At 32.8% G+C, this 19,074-nt stretch overlaps 1 protein-coding gene across 9 annotated transcripts in view; it reads right to left on the bottom strand.

Moving 5' to 3' along the window:
* The window catches only part of LOC113511282 (dystonin), a 372,284-nt gene that overhangs the window by 174,145 nt on the left and 179,065 nt on the right, over positions 1-19,074 (bottom strand). For all 9 annotated transcript variants that reach the window (XM_052903181.1, XM_052903184.1, XM_052903175.1 and 6 more), the window contains 2 exons: positions 17,771-17,860; positions 14,023-14,193 (listed from right to left, as the gene is read on the bottom strand). In XM_052903181.1, the coding sequence (XP_052759141.1) occupies positions 14,023-14,193; positions 17,771-17,860 (261 nt within the window). The remainder of the gene's footprint in view (positions 1-14,022; positions 14,194-17,770; positions 17,861-19,074) is intronic.

Raw genomic sequence — 19,074 nt, 5'->3', positions numbered from 1 at the left:
CTCCACAGTTATGTTTTAGTTGCATTCTCTGTAAAAATATTTTTTTAATTATTTTAATTGTTGACACTTCTGGTGTACGTTTTGTATTGGAGTGGGAATCTTGGAGGTATTATATATCGTTGTCCCCAAAGCTATTTTTCAGTCGTATTCCCAAATTGTATGTTGGCGACGCGTGCGCACAATAGCGGTCGTTCGTTGACCCGCGACCTGCGTAACTGTACGCTCAGCTTCCACTCTCTTACTTAAACTTAGCTCCATTCTGTTCCGGGTTCTAAACTTATTGCAACAAGAATCTAAGTACTGGTTTTTTTTTCATATAATAATAAAAACAAATGATTTTAATTTCTTTTTTTATGTTGTTATAATTGATTCATATATACTCGTAATACACTATAAATATATTAAAAAAAATGTATTTCGCAATATGCAACATCAATTAAAATCTTACTAATATTATAAATATGAAACTGAGTTTGTTTGTTTGTTACTTTATAGTGCTTTAACGGCTGTTGTTTATATATTAAAAAACGTAATTTATGGATATATGTATTATACAATATGCATTACTAAATCAAAAGCGACGGGGTTTTTTAAATTATTTTTTGAGTGTGTTGACAATTGATTTATATATACTTTTTTATAATGGCAACAGTATCTCCTCTCTCCTAAAACTACCACTACCGCTACCTTCCTAATTCCTGCAACATCTATAACATCCAGACTACAGTCAGTGAGTTGCAAAGTTTGTCTATGAGTGTTCCACCTAAAAATTGCTAATCTGATTTTGACAAAACTTTACACAGTATATAAAACTAAATATCAACATATAGGTTATAGAACAATTAAAAATATTGCTTTCTAAAGTAGGTAAATTGCTATTTCCTCAAATCCCTTTAAAGTACTGATTCACTTTGAATATAGATGGTACAAAAAATAAAAGTACGTAAAAATTGACACGCGAATGAAGTTGCCAGCTGAAGGAGAAAAAAAAAATAAAAATATTATAAACATATGTTCACGACAACTGCGGAGTGCAAATAAACCCAGATGGTTCCTTTAAGACGAAAAAGATTTCGAATGAGATGTTCTTTTTAAATTTTTGACGCATGATACACACTGGTCCGGCTTGGTTAGTCACTATCACAAACTTTTTCCTGTCTGAGTAATGTTTTAAAAAGAGTTATGACGCTTTATGACGTCATAACGATGGCCGCTTACACGAGAACATATTTTTTTTTATTTTACAAACGTCACGTTTGTTGCAATAATGATAATTAACATAATTTATTATTAAAGATATTTGAAATTAATATATAAAACAGGTTAATTAAATATTTAACATATTATATTACATTTATATAATAATATTTTAACTTAATAATATACATAAATGAACAAGTAATTAAAAAAATAAAAAAATATTTAAAGATAAAAAATTTATTTGAGATTACTGCCAGCTGGTAGGGTGCCTAGGCTTGATTGCTGCATTTCCACGCTGAATAGCAATGGAAATGCGTTGACCAAAGTATAAGCCGGCCTTCTGATCACCAGAGGTTTTCACCAGCCGGCGTGAAATCTCTTTGAAAAGATTTATGGCTTTGAGGCCATTTATATAAGATTGTCTTCCACAAAAAACAACCGACTTTAATTTGGTTAACCCGTTTTTGGATTTAAAAACTAAACTACTGTATCCATTTAGATAAAATTCCTATGAGACCACTTTGTAAGTATATCCTTTCAGATAAAAAAGAATTTTCCAAATCTGTTTATAAACAACAGAGTTACGAGGTAACAAACAAAAAATATACAAAACCGAATTTAGTACCTTCTTGTTCTTGAAGTCGATTGAAAATAAGGAGGTTATACTATTCGACTATATTTTTCTTGTAAAACGGATTTGGATTTGAAAAATATCCCAAAGGGCATGTTTACAAATTAGTCCTATAGAAGTTTTATCAAAATCGTTCTAAAAAGTTTTATCAAAATAGTTTACTTTTACAATAAAAATAACTGATTTCGCCAGAATTGAAGTCGGTTATTTTACGTGGAACACAATTAAGATATTGTGTATATTCATTACAAACAAATGAACAAACATTCAAATCTTTGCACTTTATTAGTATGTATTTAATAACCAAAATTACGTAGTTAACATTACAGAAATTTGGAAGAAAACTTAGCAGTTTATTGACGAACATCAGACGGGCCGTGTGCTTGTTGACTGCGATAATTGTACAAAAAGACTAATTTAATACTAGGTAATAGAGAGGTATTATCAAATTAAAATGCATAAGAAGAAACACTTTATATGCAGCTAATGGCGTTATGAAAGTCATAAAACTACGCCTCGGGGAGCTATTATTCAATCTGTGAGTCGGGTTTTTCTGTCAACTTACGATAGTTTCAAGACTGCTGCAATAGAGGGCGTGGCAGACACTTTCAATGAGGCCAGTTCAAATCCTAAACGTTACAGTCGGCAGCAAAAATTAATCCTGTTTTTAATAACCTTTCAGCGCCTTAACTAGTTTAACCAATAACTATGAAACTTGATATACGCGTGATAGGGATATACTCGATCAGTGAATACATACTGATAATGCGGACGAAGTCGCGGTTAAAAACTAGTAAATACATAAATTGAAATAACCACAAAAATTATACGCAGCTACTAGTGTTATCAAAGCCATAAAATATAATCTCTGGAGTTATGAGTTTCTCTAACATTTCAAGTTTGCTGCAACAGAGGGCGTGGCTAATACTTTAATTGAAACCAGTTCCCATCCTTAACAGTACGGTTAGCAGCAAAAGTTAATAAAAAGAACAGAATAGAAAAACATTTATTCGACATTTCACATTTATATCTACTTGAGTGAATACCGAATGGGACGCCCACTCAGCATAGTAATAATTGGTAATACCATAGCGTCGATTTTAGTAGGGTCAGCATTCACCTATAGTAATAATTATTATAAAGAGGAAAGATTTGATTGTTTATTTGTAGTATACAAATTCAAAAACCACTTAAAAGATTTTAAAAATTGTTTCGCCTATAATTAAAATTTTCTACCACAAACACTCAAGCTGTGGAATGAGCTCCCTGCAAAGGTTTTTCCTAGAGACTACAGTATGGGGTATAAAAAACGGTATATTAAAGTTTTTTCAAGGTCGGTACCGCGTACGTGACACCCCTAGTGTTGCAGGCGTCCATAGGCTACAGTGAACGTTTACAATCAGAACGGGCTGTATGATAATTTGCCACATTTGTAGTATAAAAAATACACATTATTAGAGAGTAACACAGGTTATATATTATATTTTACCTACACGTGCGAAGCCTGGCCGAATGGCTAGTATAAAAAAATAAATTATTTCATTTTTAATTTTTTCATATATTTTTAAATGTTATATTTCTTTATATATAATTAGTGTGTACAATGAAGTATAAATAAATAAAATATATCAATACAAACATTTGTGGAGAATGGATTCTGGTTATCATGGATAAGCGAGCAGCGGATTTTCTTGAGCGTTTAATACGACCTTTAGTCTACTGATTTGTACGAAGCGATATCGTAAAATATGATACAGATAATATTGGCGCTATATGTAACGACTATAATATAATAATCAAAGTATATTCCACACATATGATGGTATAACCTTCGTTCCAGTAATACTCTCTTATAATTACTCCTCTCCATCCAAAGGTTGCCTGGAAGAGATCGCTCTTAGCGATAAGGTCGCCCATTGTTTTCTCATTGTGATTATTTCTTGTAATTATTTCTTGTAATTATTTATATTTATAATAAGTTTACTATTGTAATCTTTTGGAGGAAACAATAAAGAGAGTATCTATCTATCTATCTATCTACTCTCCAACTATCTATCCCCTCTCACCGTACTGGTTTCGCTTCAAATTCTTTTTTCTCATATTCTTCACGACTGGAATGCGCTTCCTGATACCATTTAGAGACTACCGACTAAAAGTCTATAAAAAAAAAAGTTCACGCTCACTTTTTTACTTTATCCGAGCAGTAAGTGCTTTATATTATTCTCAATTTCGTGTATATTATAGTGTAATATATGTGTAAATATATTTGTTAATTATATATATTTATTCGTTTATATATATTAACGAATAAATATATATAATTAACTAGTAGTTAGTAATTTAAGTATGTATTTATATCAATAATTACTGGTACCGCATTCGAGTATTCTGACACTTCCCTATGGTTGACTGGGAGAGAATGCTTTTAGCATTAAGTCCGCCATGTACACATATATGTACTAATGAATAAAAAAATATCAGCTGTCACCGTCCAATGCTAAACATAAGCTTCTCCTTACTGGAGGATTTTGCCAATAGTTTGCATGCTCGGTAAACGGGTTTGCAACCGCAATATTTTTTATGAACGATAATGGAATGGTAATCCCATCTGCGCTAATGGTATTATACACTGGCGAGGCACCAGCGAGGGACGATAGGTGAGTTAGCCCATATTAAACTTGGAATTCAGCACGACAGTTTCCATGGGGGATCACATGAAGGTCGACTTGACATTGCTAGCAATGTGACTGGTAGTTTGCATTACTAACAACCCCCCCCCCCCCCCTCTGGTAACAGCAGTTAGGCTTTGGTGATATTGAAAAGGGGCCCATCGCTCGACTATTAAATTCCCTTAGTTGCCTTTTACGACAGCTACAGGAGAGGGAGTAGCCTATTCTACGCCAAAACCACACAGCGAACTTATATGATATATAATATATATGATACGTATAGCATATGGTCGAGGGATGGGAAGCAGCGTCTCTCTTAAACATCATTTAAAGCCTAACTGCGGTTGCCAACCCGCCTGCCAAGCGTGGCAACTACTAGCAACCCAATTATGAGGGAGGCTATGTTCAGCAGTGGACAGTTAATAGCTGATGCAACAAGATACAAAATATAAATGCCAAAACAAATTGGACAGCTATGTATCCAAATACAGAGAGATTATAACAGAATTATAGAAGTTTGCGGCCGACAATAAAAGTGCACCGTACAAGGTTCGAATCCCGGTAAGTGTGCCACCGTACGATAGGTTCAAACGCCCACGCCTCAACCTAACTGGTGACTGTACATGAAATTATTATTGAACAAGTTATTGCTTAATCATTCACTAATATTGTAAATGCGAAAGTGAGTCCTTGTGTTTGTATTACTGTACGTCATTTTTTGTCATTAAGATACTGGACTGGCTTGTATTAATGTTAAATTTATATAAAATAGTTTATAGGTTAAAATTATTACATTTTAATTAATAGTAATATAATAAAATTGTAAATGTTTTATACTACTGAGGTGGCAAACAAGCACACGGCCCACCTGATGGTAAGGTAAGTTGGATCTGATCATTACGGACAAAAAGTTATAATTGAAACTAAGGGATCCAAAGGGACTCAAACAATTACATGCAGACAAATAACACAAAAGAATTTGGCACGTTTTAAAAATAAAATTGAACATAAAATATCTAGTGTCATAGTACCTCAATATGACCCGGACATTGTATGTCATATTTTTAATTTAATTGAACATGAAGCTAGCAGTGAATTTAAAACAAAAACATTTTCAACTAGTGTAAAATCAAAGTTTTGTGACTGGGCCACGTTTGGTATTTATAAGTCTAGGGCTAATCTTTACGAACTTTACGAAAAACGAAGCTATATATCCGATCCCTTATTTCATGAACATGTAAAATCTTATTCGAAAATATTTAAAAAGGTTTGTCATACAGCTAAGTCTCTCTATTTAGGTAAAATAATAACTAAATCTAAAGATAAAATAAAAGCCACTTGGAAAGTAATAAATAGCGAAACTGGAAAAGTTAATTTTCAAAATAGCAAAATAGCTTTAAATATTAATAACAAATTGGTAAATTCCGACACAGAGGTCGCGCATACATTCGAATCTTATTTTACTAATATTCCATTAATTACGACACAGGCTCTAAAATCTTCCCCGTCTGCTGCTGAAACTTTACTAACAGACAATGTTAGCAAGTCATCAGCTGTATTTAACTTTAGACATACATCATCAGTAGAAATAATGAAAATATTCAAACAGCTTAATAATAAAAAAACAGAGGATCTATGGGGTATATCTGTTAAAATACTGGATAGTATAATGGAAATTATTGCGCCCTCTCTTGCTTTTATTTTCAATAAATGTATAGATGAAGGTAAATTTCCTAACATAATGAAAATTAGTAAAATCATACCGCTTTTTAAATCTGGAGATAGGAGTGACCCAATAAATTATAGACCTATATCCATACTCCCAGCACTCAGTAAAATTTTTGAAAAAAAAAATCCTTATGCAACTTGTCAGTTATTTCAATTTAAATAATTTAATCCACAATAGTCAATTCGGTTTTTCCAAAGGTCGTTCAACTACAGACGCAGGTGCAGAGTTGCTTAGACACGTATTTGCTGCATGGGAAACTAAAATGGATGTGATAGGTGTTTTTTGTGACCTTTCTAAGGCTTTTGATTGCGTTGATCATAATACATTGCTAAAAAAACTTGCTTTTTATGGCGTCAAAGACAATGCTTTAAATTTAATAAAATCTTATCTATCTGATAGAATACAGAAAGTGAAGATTAACAACGCTACGTCTGACGGGTCACTTGTGCAAATGGGTGTACCTCAAGGATCTATTCTCGGTCCATTTTTATTCCTAGTTTACATTAATGATCTCCCATATGCCATGCAGGATAGATGCGGCATAGTATTGTTTGCAGACGATACTTCATTGATTTTTAAAGTTAATAGAATGACTAATAATTATGACGATGTAAATAGTGCTTTGCGGCGTCTCCTGCACTGGTTTACAACTAACAATCTTATGTTAAACGCTAAAAAAACAAAATGTGTTAATTTCTCTCTATCTAAAAGTTTTAATACTAATTGCAATATTAAATTAAATGACGAATCTCTCGAATTTATAGAATCTACTGTCTTTCTAGGAATCACACTAGATAATAAAACACAATGGGGTGCACAAATTCAAAGCCTTGCAGCGAAACTAAGTTCAGCAGCTTTTGCCGTGCGTAAAGTTAGACAGTACACTGATACTGATACTGCTAGATTAGTCTATTTTAGTTATTTTCATAGTTTACTCTCTTATGGAATATTACTATGGGGAAAAGCGGCAGATATTAAGAATATATTCATATTACAAAAACGTGCCGTTCGAGCGATCTACTGTATGAAGAGTCGTGACTCATTAAGAGAGAAATTCAAAGAGGCAAATATTCTCACCGTTGCTTCTCAATTTATATATTCAAATATTCTATATGTTCATAAAAATCTTGACTTATTTCCAAAAAACAGCAATATTCATAATATTAATACTAGATTTAAAGACAAACTTGCTGTCCCCAAGTATCGTTTAGAAAAAGTTAATAGGTCTTTTATGGGAATAGGTATAAAAATTTACAATAAGATACCAAAGGATATGTTGGAATTACCCTTAAATAAATTCAAAACATCTGTTAAATCATATTTACTGAGCAAAGCCTATTACTCACTAAACGATTACTTGAATGACGAGTGTGCATGGCAATAGTTGTTCATGCACTGAATTTTCATTTAATGTTAGACATAGACACCTATATAAATATACATTGTAAATAAACTGGCTTTAAAAAAAAAAGTAATTCAATTGAGTTTCTTGCCAGTTCTTCTCAATTGGATCTATATACCGAACTGGATGGTAGGGTAAATATAAAATTATAATGTAAAAATTTGACATTCATAAGCGGCTAAAATGTCCTACATGAATAAATGATTTTTGAATTTTGAATTTTGAAAGTAATAAACTACAGAATTAAATAAAACTGCGCACGAGAAGCAAAACTCGAAATAAGACGAATTAGGTAAAGTAATATATAGAACAAAAATAAGAAAAAATATTTAACCCTTCTTTGCAAAATGGTGGAAATTCCCATCATAACACTGAATGCCTAAAACTTATATAAAAGACCAAGTTCACCTTAAGTTGATCGTGTCTGGATACCTTTTTAATGTCGATAGCAGAAAAAAAAAACAGCTATTAAATTTTTTTTTTTTTTACCATTTTTCCATTAATTTTAAACATGAATAATATCACTTTGATTCATTAATTTATTATTTGATTAATAAATTCATGCAAAGAAGGGTAAACGCAAACATGTTATTTACAATTCTTTCCACAAAAGTTCCCTCGAAACTCAAAACGAAAGTACAAGTAAAAAATGCATTCCAAAATTGAGCTGCAAAAAACCTGATGATTTTCCTTTCGTTGTGTGAGCGAGACAGCGATATAAGGATTGTTATTGCGCAATACAAACGAAAGAGAAAGCGATGAGCTTTACTGACGAGCTTTTGATGTGAGCCGACATTCCCCTTGCTCTTTATATAACAGTGAAGTGACGTGACATTTATCGATATGCGACCGTATTTGGTGTGCACAAGAATGCTTATTCATATTGACGTTTATCCGCTAATTGATTTTAAATAACACGGATACATTTTTATAAAAGACACCGATATTTTAAGATTGTTTTCCAAAAAAAAAAAAAACACTTGACATCAATTGTAGCAAAACCAGTTATTTTGATTTAAAAACTTAACAATTGATAAAATTTCTATAAGACCAAGCTTTAATAGCTTTTTTTAGCTCGTACTTTTGCTTCCTTTTAGATAAAAATAATTCCAACGTTTCACAGTTCCTATAACTGACGGAGTTATAAAGTAACAAACATAAAAAAAAATACTTTTACATGTCTATGTAACACTATATCTCTAGGTTTCAAGGGGATAATAAATAAATAAATACAACCGAATAGGGGGGAAAGGGATTGTTAGTAATGGAGACTGAGAATTTCATTGTTAGCAATATACCCAACCAGGTCGACCTCCTCGCGGTTCCCCCTGGAAACTATCATAGTTGATTCCTGATGAATTCATCATGATGGGCTAACTGGCCTGTTTTCATTCTTATCTATCACCCTTCACTGGTGCTCCGCCAGCATATCCCGTTAGCGCAGGCAGGGTTACCATACCATTTTCACCCATCAAAAAAAATTACAACCGAATTGAGAACTACCTTCTTTTTGAACCCGGTTGAAAGTATCTTAATTCTGGGTTTATCCCAAAAACGACCCTGCTCAGTCACGGACGTTTGTTTTTGAAAATAAAATCCATTCCACGTTACTGGCTGATAATGTAGCTTTCTATAGGTGAAAGAATTTTAGAAATCGTTTAAATATTTTTAGGTTGATCTATTACAAATAACAAATCAATTACACACAGAAAATATTCAAGTTTATGTTTGTAATAGATTTTAGTGCAATTTTAATTTATAATTTAAACTACAAAGAATCTAAAGACTGGTAGACATACCTAAAAAAGAAACAGTCAAAATTCCTCCTTTTTCGAAGTCGGTTAAAAAATAGTTGATTTTAAAATCAAACTCTCAACACATTGTTATAAGGGTATAGATTGGTAAACAATTTTAATATAGAAAAATAGTGCCAGGGCGTGAATACTCAATTGTTACTGTAAAATGCATTATTTCCTTCTGGTTCCAACATAGAATAGACCACCCCTTCCTTTTTCGTGGGTGTCGTAAACAGAGACGACTAAGGGAGGACGAGGGATTGGCAGCAGCGTCCCTTTTAAAACATCTCCAAAGCCTAACTGCGATTGCCAATCCGCCTGCCAAGCGTAGCAACTATTGGCAAAACCCCCCTAGAGAGAGGCTTATGTTCAGCAGTGGACACTTAAAGGCTGATATAATAATAATATAATAAACTATATATTGATCCAGTAACGATTTCAATATCGATCGGACGAAGTCCATTCCATTCGTGTTTCAACCGTGAAGCAGTTGTGTTTGCATAGCTGTGTTTCGGTTTGAAGGGTGGGATATGGCGTGAATTTATTGGGTACAGAGGAATAACACCTGAGTCCTCAGGAATGGCAACGTATGGGGGGTATCATGGACGAAACAGTAGTCTGTTATGTCCATGGTACTGCTCATGTCTATAGGCGACCACTTTTCATCAGGTGAGTCGTCAGCTTGCTTGCCATTCTAAGTTGTATAATAAAAAAGTCGCGGGTAAAGGCTAGTACCTACCTAATAACTATACTAAATATGTTCTCAATGGATGCCTAGATCATACATACAATGTTACTTCAGCAAATTTCTGTATCTAAATCCAATAGTAGATTTTTTGTAGGCAAATTCTCGTTGGATTCATTCAATCTTGATTAAGCTGTCCTTAAATGCGTCGATTAATCACGTAAACACTATGACGCTCCGTATATTATTAGCGGAAAGGGCAAATGTACAAGGCTGTTTATAGGCAGCATCTAGAAAACGCCTCTAGGGTTGTCACCTCCGAATTAGTAAATATTAAAATTGTTAAAAAAAAATTTTAGGATAGAACGCTGACGGTTATGTGATTGAGAAATATTTGTAAATAATTCAGTAAAATATTAGTGAATACATATAAAAATATGCATGAAAAAAAAAAAAAACAGTACTACAAGATCTAGATAGTAATACAACAATATCCCACTTGAAGTTAGGGATTTTTTATTTTATTTTAATACAAAACACTGACTTCTGTATATTTTTAATAGACTTCAAGAAGGAGGTTCTCAATTCGGTTATAGTTTTCTAATTGTATTTGTTAACTCATAACTTCGCCATTTTTAAATCGTGGATATTTTTATCCGAAGGATATAACAGATTGGTAACATAGAAATTTTATCAAAATCGTTTCAGTAGTTTAGATTTAAAATCATAACTGGTTTTGCCATAAATGAAGTCGGTCTTTTTGTGGAACACAATTTTAATTATATTAAAATAAAATAGGAATAAAAGAAAAGAAGAAGAAAACACGGGGTAGCTAGCTATACTACTAAAAGCTTCATGGCGGAGATAGGTGGAAAAAATTCACACTTGAATAACAGTGGAGTATGGATGTTATTACTGCGACGTAATTAAATAAGTGTTTGCGTAGTTCAAATACTAGCTGCAGTGAACACAGGAGAAATGTTTACAGAGTCAAATGATATTTGTTGTCTTCATCATCACCGTTTCAGCCATTATCTGTCCACTGCTGAACATAGGCCTCCCCCAGAGATCGTCATAAGGAACGATCCTGTGCCAACTGCATCTACTAACACCCTGCAATGCATTTGAGGTCGTCACTCTATCTAGTAGGAGGGGAAGGGAACCCTCTGCGTTTGGTATATACTGGTTCGTAGAGGATCGCCACTCAAGAATCTTTCGGCCGATCGGTTGTCCGTTCTTCGAGCTATGTGACCAGGACACATTCTATATTTGTAATAGAACGTCTTAATCATCGAATGGTTGCATAATTCAGATTTAAACAAAAATATTATATAATTTTGCATAAAAGTGAAATTGCTGTCGAAAACAATTTACATTACTTTCACAATAAAACAATTTGTGTCAACCCTATATATATCACTGTGCGCGGTAACAAAAACAAATAACGTAATACTGAGTGATCTGAATGCTAGATATCCATGTCATGGCGACGACACACGCGTATTTGCTATTGAACTTTCTTGTCACATTTTAAATTCAACGATGCGACCAAATAAGGTATTATGGACGCAACAAAACTGTTGTTATTCTCACAACTGAAGGAAACAACTAAAATCAGTATTCTATCTAATCAGATTAAACCAGTCAATAATAAAATGTAGGGGGGAAAGGGATTGTTAGTTATGGAGAGTGAGAATCCCATTGCTAGCAATATACCCAACCAGGTCGACCTCCTCGCGGTTCCCCCTGGAAACTATCATGGTTAATTCCTGATAAATTCATCATGACGGGCTAACTGGCCTGTTTTCATTCTCATCTATCACCCTTCACTGGTGCTTCGCCAGCGTATCCCGTTAGCGCAGGCGGGGTTACCGTACCATTTTCACCCATCAAAAAAAAAAAATAGAAATATCTATATAATTTGGCTGCAATACTATATATAATTACATCATGGTCGAGGGATGGGCAGCAGTGTCTCTCTTAAACACACACACACACATACACGCACACACACAATTTTTTTTTAAATTAACATGTAAGCTACTGCTTTTAAATTTTCAATTTTTTAAATTATTGCAGTTTATTAGTATTATAGTTAGTTAGTTGATAGATACAAAAAATTTTCTTCGTTGATGTAACTAACTACTATTACGTTATACGTTTTAATTGGTCTGTTTTGGAATCCTGCAATGAGGAGGAGGGCGTTGATATTCGCGACACAGTTTTATACTTCTGCGGATATCATCGTTTTTTAATAATATTGTAACCAATGTTTTTGTTCCAAATAATAATAATAAATATTATCTTAAAAAAAATCACCAATGTCTAACTGCAGTTATCAACCCGCCTGCCAAGCGTGGCAGCTACTTACAAAACCCACCATAAGGAAGAGGTCTATGCTTAACAATGGACAGTTAACCGTTGGCTCATTCTATGCCGGGATCAAATGTCATTTTTATTTATATCTAATAAAAGTAACAAATACAAAAAAAAAAAAGAATCAACTTCAAATAGTTAAAATTATTAATTTAAGATGTAACTAACCTTTATCCTTAACAGGTAAACCTCGGACAGTTACCTCTAATATATTTTAAATTTAAATATCCTAAGCCATTGTTCGATGAATAATTTAGACATTAGATATTAAGAAATTATTTTTAGACCTAGTTTGACTGCTACCTATCTAAACTTATTAATAATATATAATTTTTTTTACATAAAATATATTTATTTACGAGATAAGATTTTTAAAAAAACTGATTTCCATGGTGGCAAAATCAATTATTTTTATTAAAAAACTAAACTACCGAAACGCTTTTGGTAAAATTGCTCTGGAACAAATCTGAAAAGATCCTTAGCGATAAAAAAAAAATAATTTTCCAAATCGGTTTATACTTGACAGAGTTATGAGGTCACAAACATAAAATCAATTCAAAGATTTGTCAAAGACTTAACCGCTTTACTAATAATACCATGGATCTGTTAGGAACAGATGTAAACTTATGCCAAACAATAAAAAAACAAGTCAAGTTACAGCACTTAGTGTTGGGTTACTAAGTGTTGTCCTATTGATTGAAGGACAAAGTCATGGGGTTCATAGAGTCCAAACACCCCTAGTCTTTGCTCTTTATAAACTATTCAAGTACTAATCATAAAATCTAGACAGAAAATTGGACTGAAATTACCTTTGACGACCTTAGGTTACAAAAAAAAATCAATGAGAGGTCGATGTTGTTTAAGAACAGTAGAATATTAAAATATTATTATTAGGTATTTATAAGTTAAAGTTGAACCTATTTCAAGGTTCAATGTTAACTTATATATACCTGTCAAGAAAATGTAATTCCATTACAAGCAGTTATTTTTTAATAAAATATTGAAGGATTTTTTTTTTACTAATATGTCAATAAAAATAGTATTTTAATGTTAAACACTGTTATAACGAAGGGGGTAAATCCGAATTGCAGGTGTATTCCTATATAACTTGACAAAGACTTAAACGAGTTGTTTTAGATTTTATATAACACTTTGTGGAAGGTTCTGATGAAAAGAAAAATTAAGAACGTTATACAGAAAATTGGAAAATTTCAAAAAACATCGACTATTTCAACTTCATGCGTTTGACAGGACTACATCTTTGAGAGCTCAACGACCCAGTTCACAATTTAAAGAACATTTACCAAAGTAAATATAAAAAAAAATATCAATATGGTTACTACAGAATATCAGCGATGCTGCAACGCATAATTTGCTGCAACGCATGCTGAGTAGCGGCTACGCTGGCAACAACAAACGTGAAGTTTTTTTTATTTTTAATAAATATAATATTATTTTATAATGATGGCAATAAAAAATTTCTTTCTTTCAATCGCAGCATAAAGCAGGGAAGGGGAATAATGTGCCCACTGACCTGGAAGTGCAAGATGATGGTCCATATAAGCCCGAGGGTCAGCTTGGGGTTGCCGTCGACGATGTCCTCCGCTCTGATGTTGACCAGCTTGATCTTCTTGTACCGGAGGAAGTCCAATGCCATCTGGACATTCTGCAGCATGTGGAAGCGCATACGACCTCGTTCCCGCGGCTGGAAATAGAATTAAGGTAATGTTTAGTAGGGGCTTTGATTGGTCTCGTGGAATAAAAAGACTCCGTGTGAATTTCATCCCCATTATATGGACGACAAGGGGATAAATGTGCCCAAAGAGATCAAAATATTATAAAAAGTATCTATCCATCTATCAAACCTGACCTTCTTTCATTCTAACCTATAATCCCTCATTGCCCTGCCAGCGCATATTGATAACACAAGCGGGGCTACCATTCCATTATCACCCATTAAAAAAAAACCAAAGACTTGTAATTCATTAATAATTTTACACGTTGTTTGCATCAAAAACCTCTGTATAACGAGGTAAAATGACATTTTCTAAACTATAAAGTATGCTTCTTGTGGTTTTAAATTTACGCGATCGAAAAATCAACAACACAGAACTTAGAATGGCAAACAAGCTGACGGCCCACCTGATGGAAAGTGGTAACAGTCGCCGATAGACATGATATATATATATATATATATATATATATATATATATATATATATATATAATATTATAATTAATTACAATTAATTGGCAATAAAGCATACGGCTCACCTGATGGTTGTTAAAAGCAAATGTAATTAATATAATAGTTCAGTTTAAGGTTTTTTTGCTAAGCAAAACTTTCTTGTTATTTATTCAATGGGCGGGCGCTATGTGGTTACAGATTACCATAAACGTGCAGTTTATAATTTCAATATTAACTATGTGAATATAAATAGAGTACACCTCATTATTTAGCAAGTAATGGGTTACGCAGCAAGAATTAATAATAAATCACTTTTCATCATGTCAGGAAAAAATAAAAGTCATCGTTATCAGCAAGATTATGACATAAAGACATACATACATAATATTTTTCACAATTTAAAAAAGATACGAAAGATCGTTTTAGAATTTTTCTTAAAAAAACCAGACCTCGCTAGCGATGAAATCTGTTTAGGAGTACATGAGGTAAACCGTGTTGGTCACAAAAAGAATCATTGAAATCGGTGAGCAATACATGAGATTAAATGGATATGTTTTGTGATGCCCACGTTGCTGTTCCCGCCTATAGACGAAGGTTACAATTTTCCATCAGGCGAGCCATCTGCTTGTTCATCATTCTATATAAATATTATTAAAATAATATTATGAAAAGGAAAGATTTGTTTTTTTTTTGTTTGTTTGTCTACACTAATATTATAAAGAGGAAAGATTTGTATTTTTGTGTGTATATATATGTTTGTAATAAATGAACTCAAAAACTACTTTGCCGATTTCAAAAATTCCTTCACCATTAGAAAGCTACATTCACCCTGAGTAACATAGACTATATTTATTGCTAGAAAACATTAGGGATCTTTACTAAAACTTTAGTAACGTAACTTAAGGTGTAAAAAAAATGCTATAAAATATCTTTCGTCGCGTGCGCTGCGGAAACTATTGGTGATAGAACAAAAATATGTACTACAATATTGAAGAAAATATCAATAACTATAAAAACTCGATACTATATGTCCAACTATTATGAACGCCTGCAACTCTAGGGTTGTCACGTGCGTGTTGGCGATCCTGAAGAAACTTTAATACACTCTTTTTGAAAAACCCCATACTGTACTTTCTATGTTTCGATCTCACTCTGTAGATATTGAAATTCCCCATAAGCTGCTTTCCATTGAACAAATTACTTAATTAACGAACTTTACCTATTAATCCTTTCATGTATTCGAGCCGTTACAAAAGACCTACCCCCTATACGGCATCTTTGACCTATGTTGACCCAAATACTCAGGGCGCGGTATTTAGGTTCATTTCCGGCGACGCCGCACCTATCTCGTATCAGCACGATTGAACTGGATTAAATGGGTTTAAATCCTTACTAGTATTCTAAATGTAATAGTATGTTTGTTTCTTACCTCTTGGCGCCATAACGGCTTATCCAATTATTATCAAATTGCGCAAATAACAATACACTGACTTTCTTATTTTATTGGACGTTTTTATGAAAAAACATTAAACCTCTTATTAACCTCGGGCTATGGAATGAGCTCCCTGCAGAGGTTTTCCCTAGAGACTACAGAACGAGGTTCTTCAAAAATGGTGTATTAAGATTTCTTCAGGGTCGGTAACGCGCACATGACACCCTTAATGTTGTAGTAGTGTAGTCCATAGGCTACAGTGACCGTTTACCATCAGTTGGGGTGAGTGCTAGTTTGCCACCTTCGTGGTATAAAAAAAGAACTATTTCAGTTTTTTTTTTATTTATTTTAGTTATTTAACTGTTTAGTATTTTTAACTAATTTATAAATTTGAAAGACAGTGGTCATAATACTCTAATAGTTAAAAAAAATTCTAAGTTAGGGGTAAACACTAAGAAATAAATGTTTCGTTAATTATTGGGGAGAGGATTGGTAGTTATGGGGATTTTAATTTCCATTGCTATTAATATACTGCTGTTATGTTTGCATGGCTGTGTTTTGGTTTGAAGGGTGGGATATGGCGTGAATTTACAGGGTACAGAGGAATAACATTCGAGTCCTCACGAATGGCAACGCATGGGGGGTATCATGGGCGAAACAGTATATTCTGTTATGTGCATGGTACGGCTAATGTCTATAGGCGACGGTTACCACTTTCCATTAGGTGGGCCGTCAGCTTGTTTCCCATTTTAAATTGTATAAAAAAAAACCCTGTATATTTAATCTGCAACAAGTTGACAAGTTCGCATCGATTCAAAAAGAAGCATTAAACAAAAAGTATCATCAATATCGATTCTGCATTGATAGAGATATAGTTTAACCTTAATTTAACATATACGAGTATACACAAAAAATACAGCCCAATTAAGTACTTCCTACTTTTTTTAAGTCGGATAAAAAGATATCTATAACCACGAGAATAATTGTTATGATATAATGTTACAAGTCGATAAATAATATACACGTTTCCTCAATCATTAATGCCAAAATGTCCATCAAAAGGTCACCACAAATATTTTGAATAACATAGAATATTCGGCAATAAGTTACAATTTATGTGTTGTTTAAATTCATTTAATTAATTAATTAATTTTCCAACGTTATGATTAATTTATAAGGCCTGACCATGATTTATGTTTTTGTCAACAAAACGTCGTAATGTCGAAGATCGCGGTTCAAGTCTGGATGATTGGAGATTTAGTCGGGTGGAAAATATCGATCATCGAGGCTTCGCTCAGGTACCGGAATTCTATTTCTTTTTTTTTTTAAATAAAATACAACTTATGTTATTCGCTGATAATATAAGCTTTTATAGGTAAAAATATTTTTAAAATGTGTTGAGTACTTGAGTTCATTTATTATAAACAAATCTAATATTTCCCCTTATATAATAATATATAATATATGTACAGAGGAGGTACACCTGTATCATGTATCATGGGTATCATGGGGTATCATGGGCGAAACAGTACACTCTGTTATGTCCATGGTACTGCTCATGTCTATAGGCGACGGTTACTACTTTCCATCAGGTGGGCCGTCAGATTGTTTGCCATTCTACGTTGTATAAAAAAAAATTAATTAAAAAAAAAGTAATACTTACGAGGTGTTCGCCAGAAAGCACCTCCAGCAGGGAGATGAGACTGAGTCCATCACGAAGGTCTTCGAAAAGGTCGTTCACAAGTCGGTTCACCTGCGCACAATATTAGCACATTAATACTCCAATAAAATATTTTACACTTCAACGGTCTTACAATTCAATAACTATGATATATTATTATTATTGAAAGGGTTTTTTAGCCATAAAAGCCTGTGACACTGCGTCCTTTCCTTTTATATTTCTTTTATATCCGCCTCTTTTTTTAAAGTTCAGCTGCTAATTCCTATCTGCTATGTTCTATTTTGCTCATACATGTCCGCTAAATCAAAATGTAATAAAATAAAGAAAAAATATTATTCCGTGCTAAAATAACAACTGACTGAAGATATTTTGTTAGAAATGTTTTTAAAGGCGATTTCTAACAAAATATGACCATTTCGTTAATTTATATATACTCTGATTGTCAGTAATAATCGAAATAATTAATGAAATTACTGGGTACAGAGGCATAATACCATAGTCCTCAGGAATGGAAACGCATTCTGTGATGTACGTAGTTGTTCACGTCTAGGCAACGATTACCACTTTTCAATAGGTGGACAGTCAGCATATTTCGTTGTCGTTTTAAGTATTAAAAAAAAAACTATTAGTATCTAACCATTGCGGACCAAAGGTATCTAATTACACAAAAATGAATGATTAACATTCTTATAAGAGAGCATTCTGTATTTTTCGATGCATATTTTTTAGGGGATATGGTCAGATTTATTACTGGAAAGTATGAAATTCGTTTATATTTGATACGCTGATCATTTCAATTCCACCATTATATCTACAAACCTGGACTTAACAGATAGTATTATAGAAAATTAAAATAGAATCAATACACGTATTGCATCATGATTCAGAGATATTACTTATTTTATCATAAAATCGCATAATTACAAAAAATTTAAAATATTAAATGACTACAATTACAAAACAAAGAAAAACGAAGCAAAAAGTAATAAAACATAAATCGATGAGTAAAACGAAGCCATTACTGTTAAAGCCATAGCAAATCGAATTAAATAAACGAATAAAAAATCATTAGAATTTCCGACACATCAACGACTCTATGAAAATTGTTTCCTTGATAGAAACAAAATAAAAAAATATACCTAAGGAAGGCGCAAATATAAAAAAAAAATCAATCAACAAAAAGAATAAAGTAGAAAACTAAAAAAAAATGCAAAGAAAATTTCTTCAAGCGAATTAATGAGAAACTAAAACAAATTCCAGTCTGTGGATTCTTGTTTGCAGAAATA

The sequence above is a fragment of the Galleria mellonella genome, unplaced genomic scaffold, assembly GCF_026898425.1.
Source record: "Galleria mellonella isolate WM207_F2 unplaced genomic scaffold, CSIRO_AGI_GalMel_v1 utg133, whole genome shotgun sequence".
Taxonomy (NCBI): Eukaryota; Metazoa; Arthropoda; class Insecta; order Lepidoptera; family Pyralidae; genus Galleria; species Galleria mellonella.
Note: the sequence above shows the minus strand (reverse complement) of the source record. Positions and strands in the feature narration are given on the sequence as shown.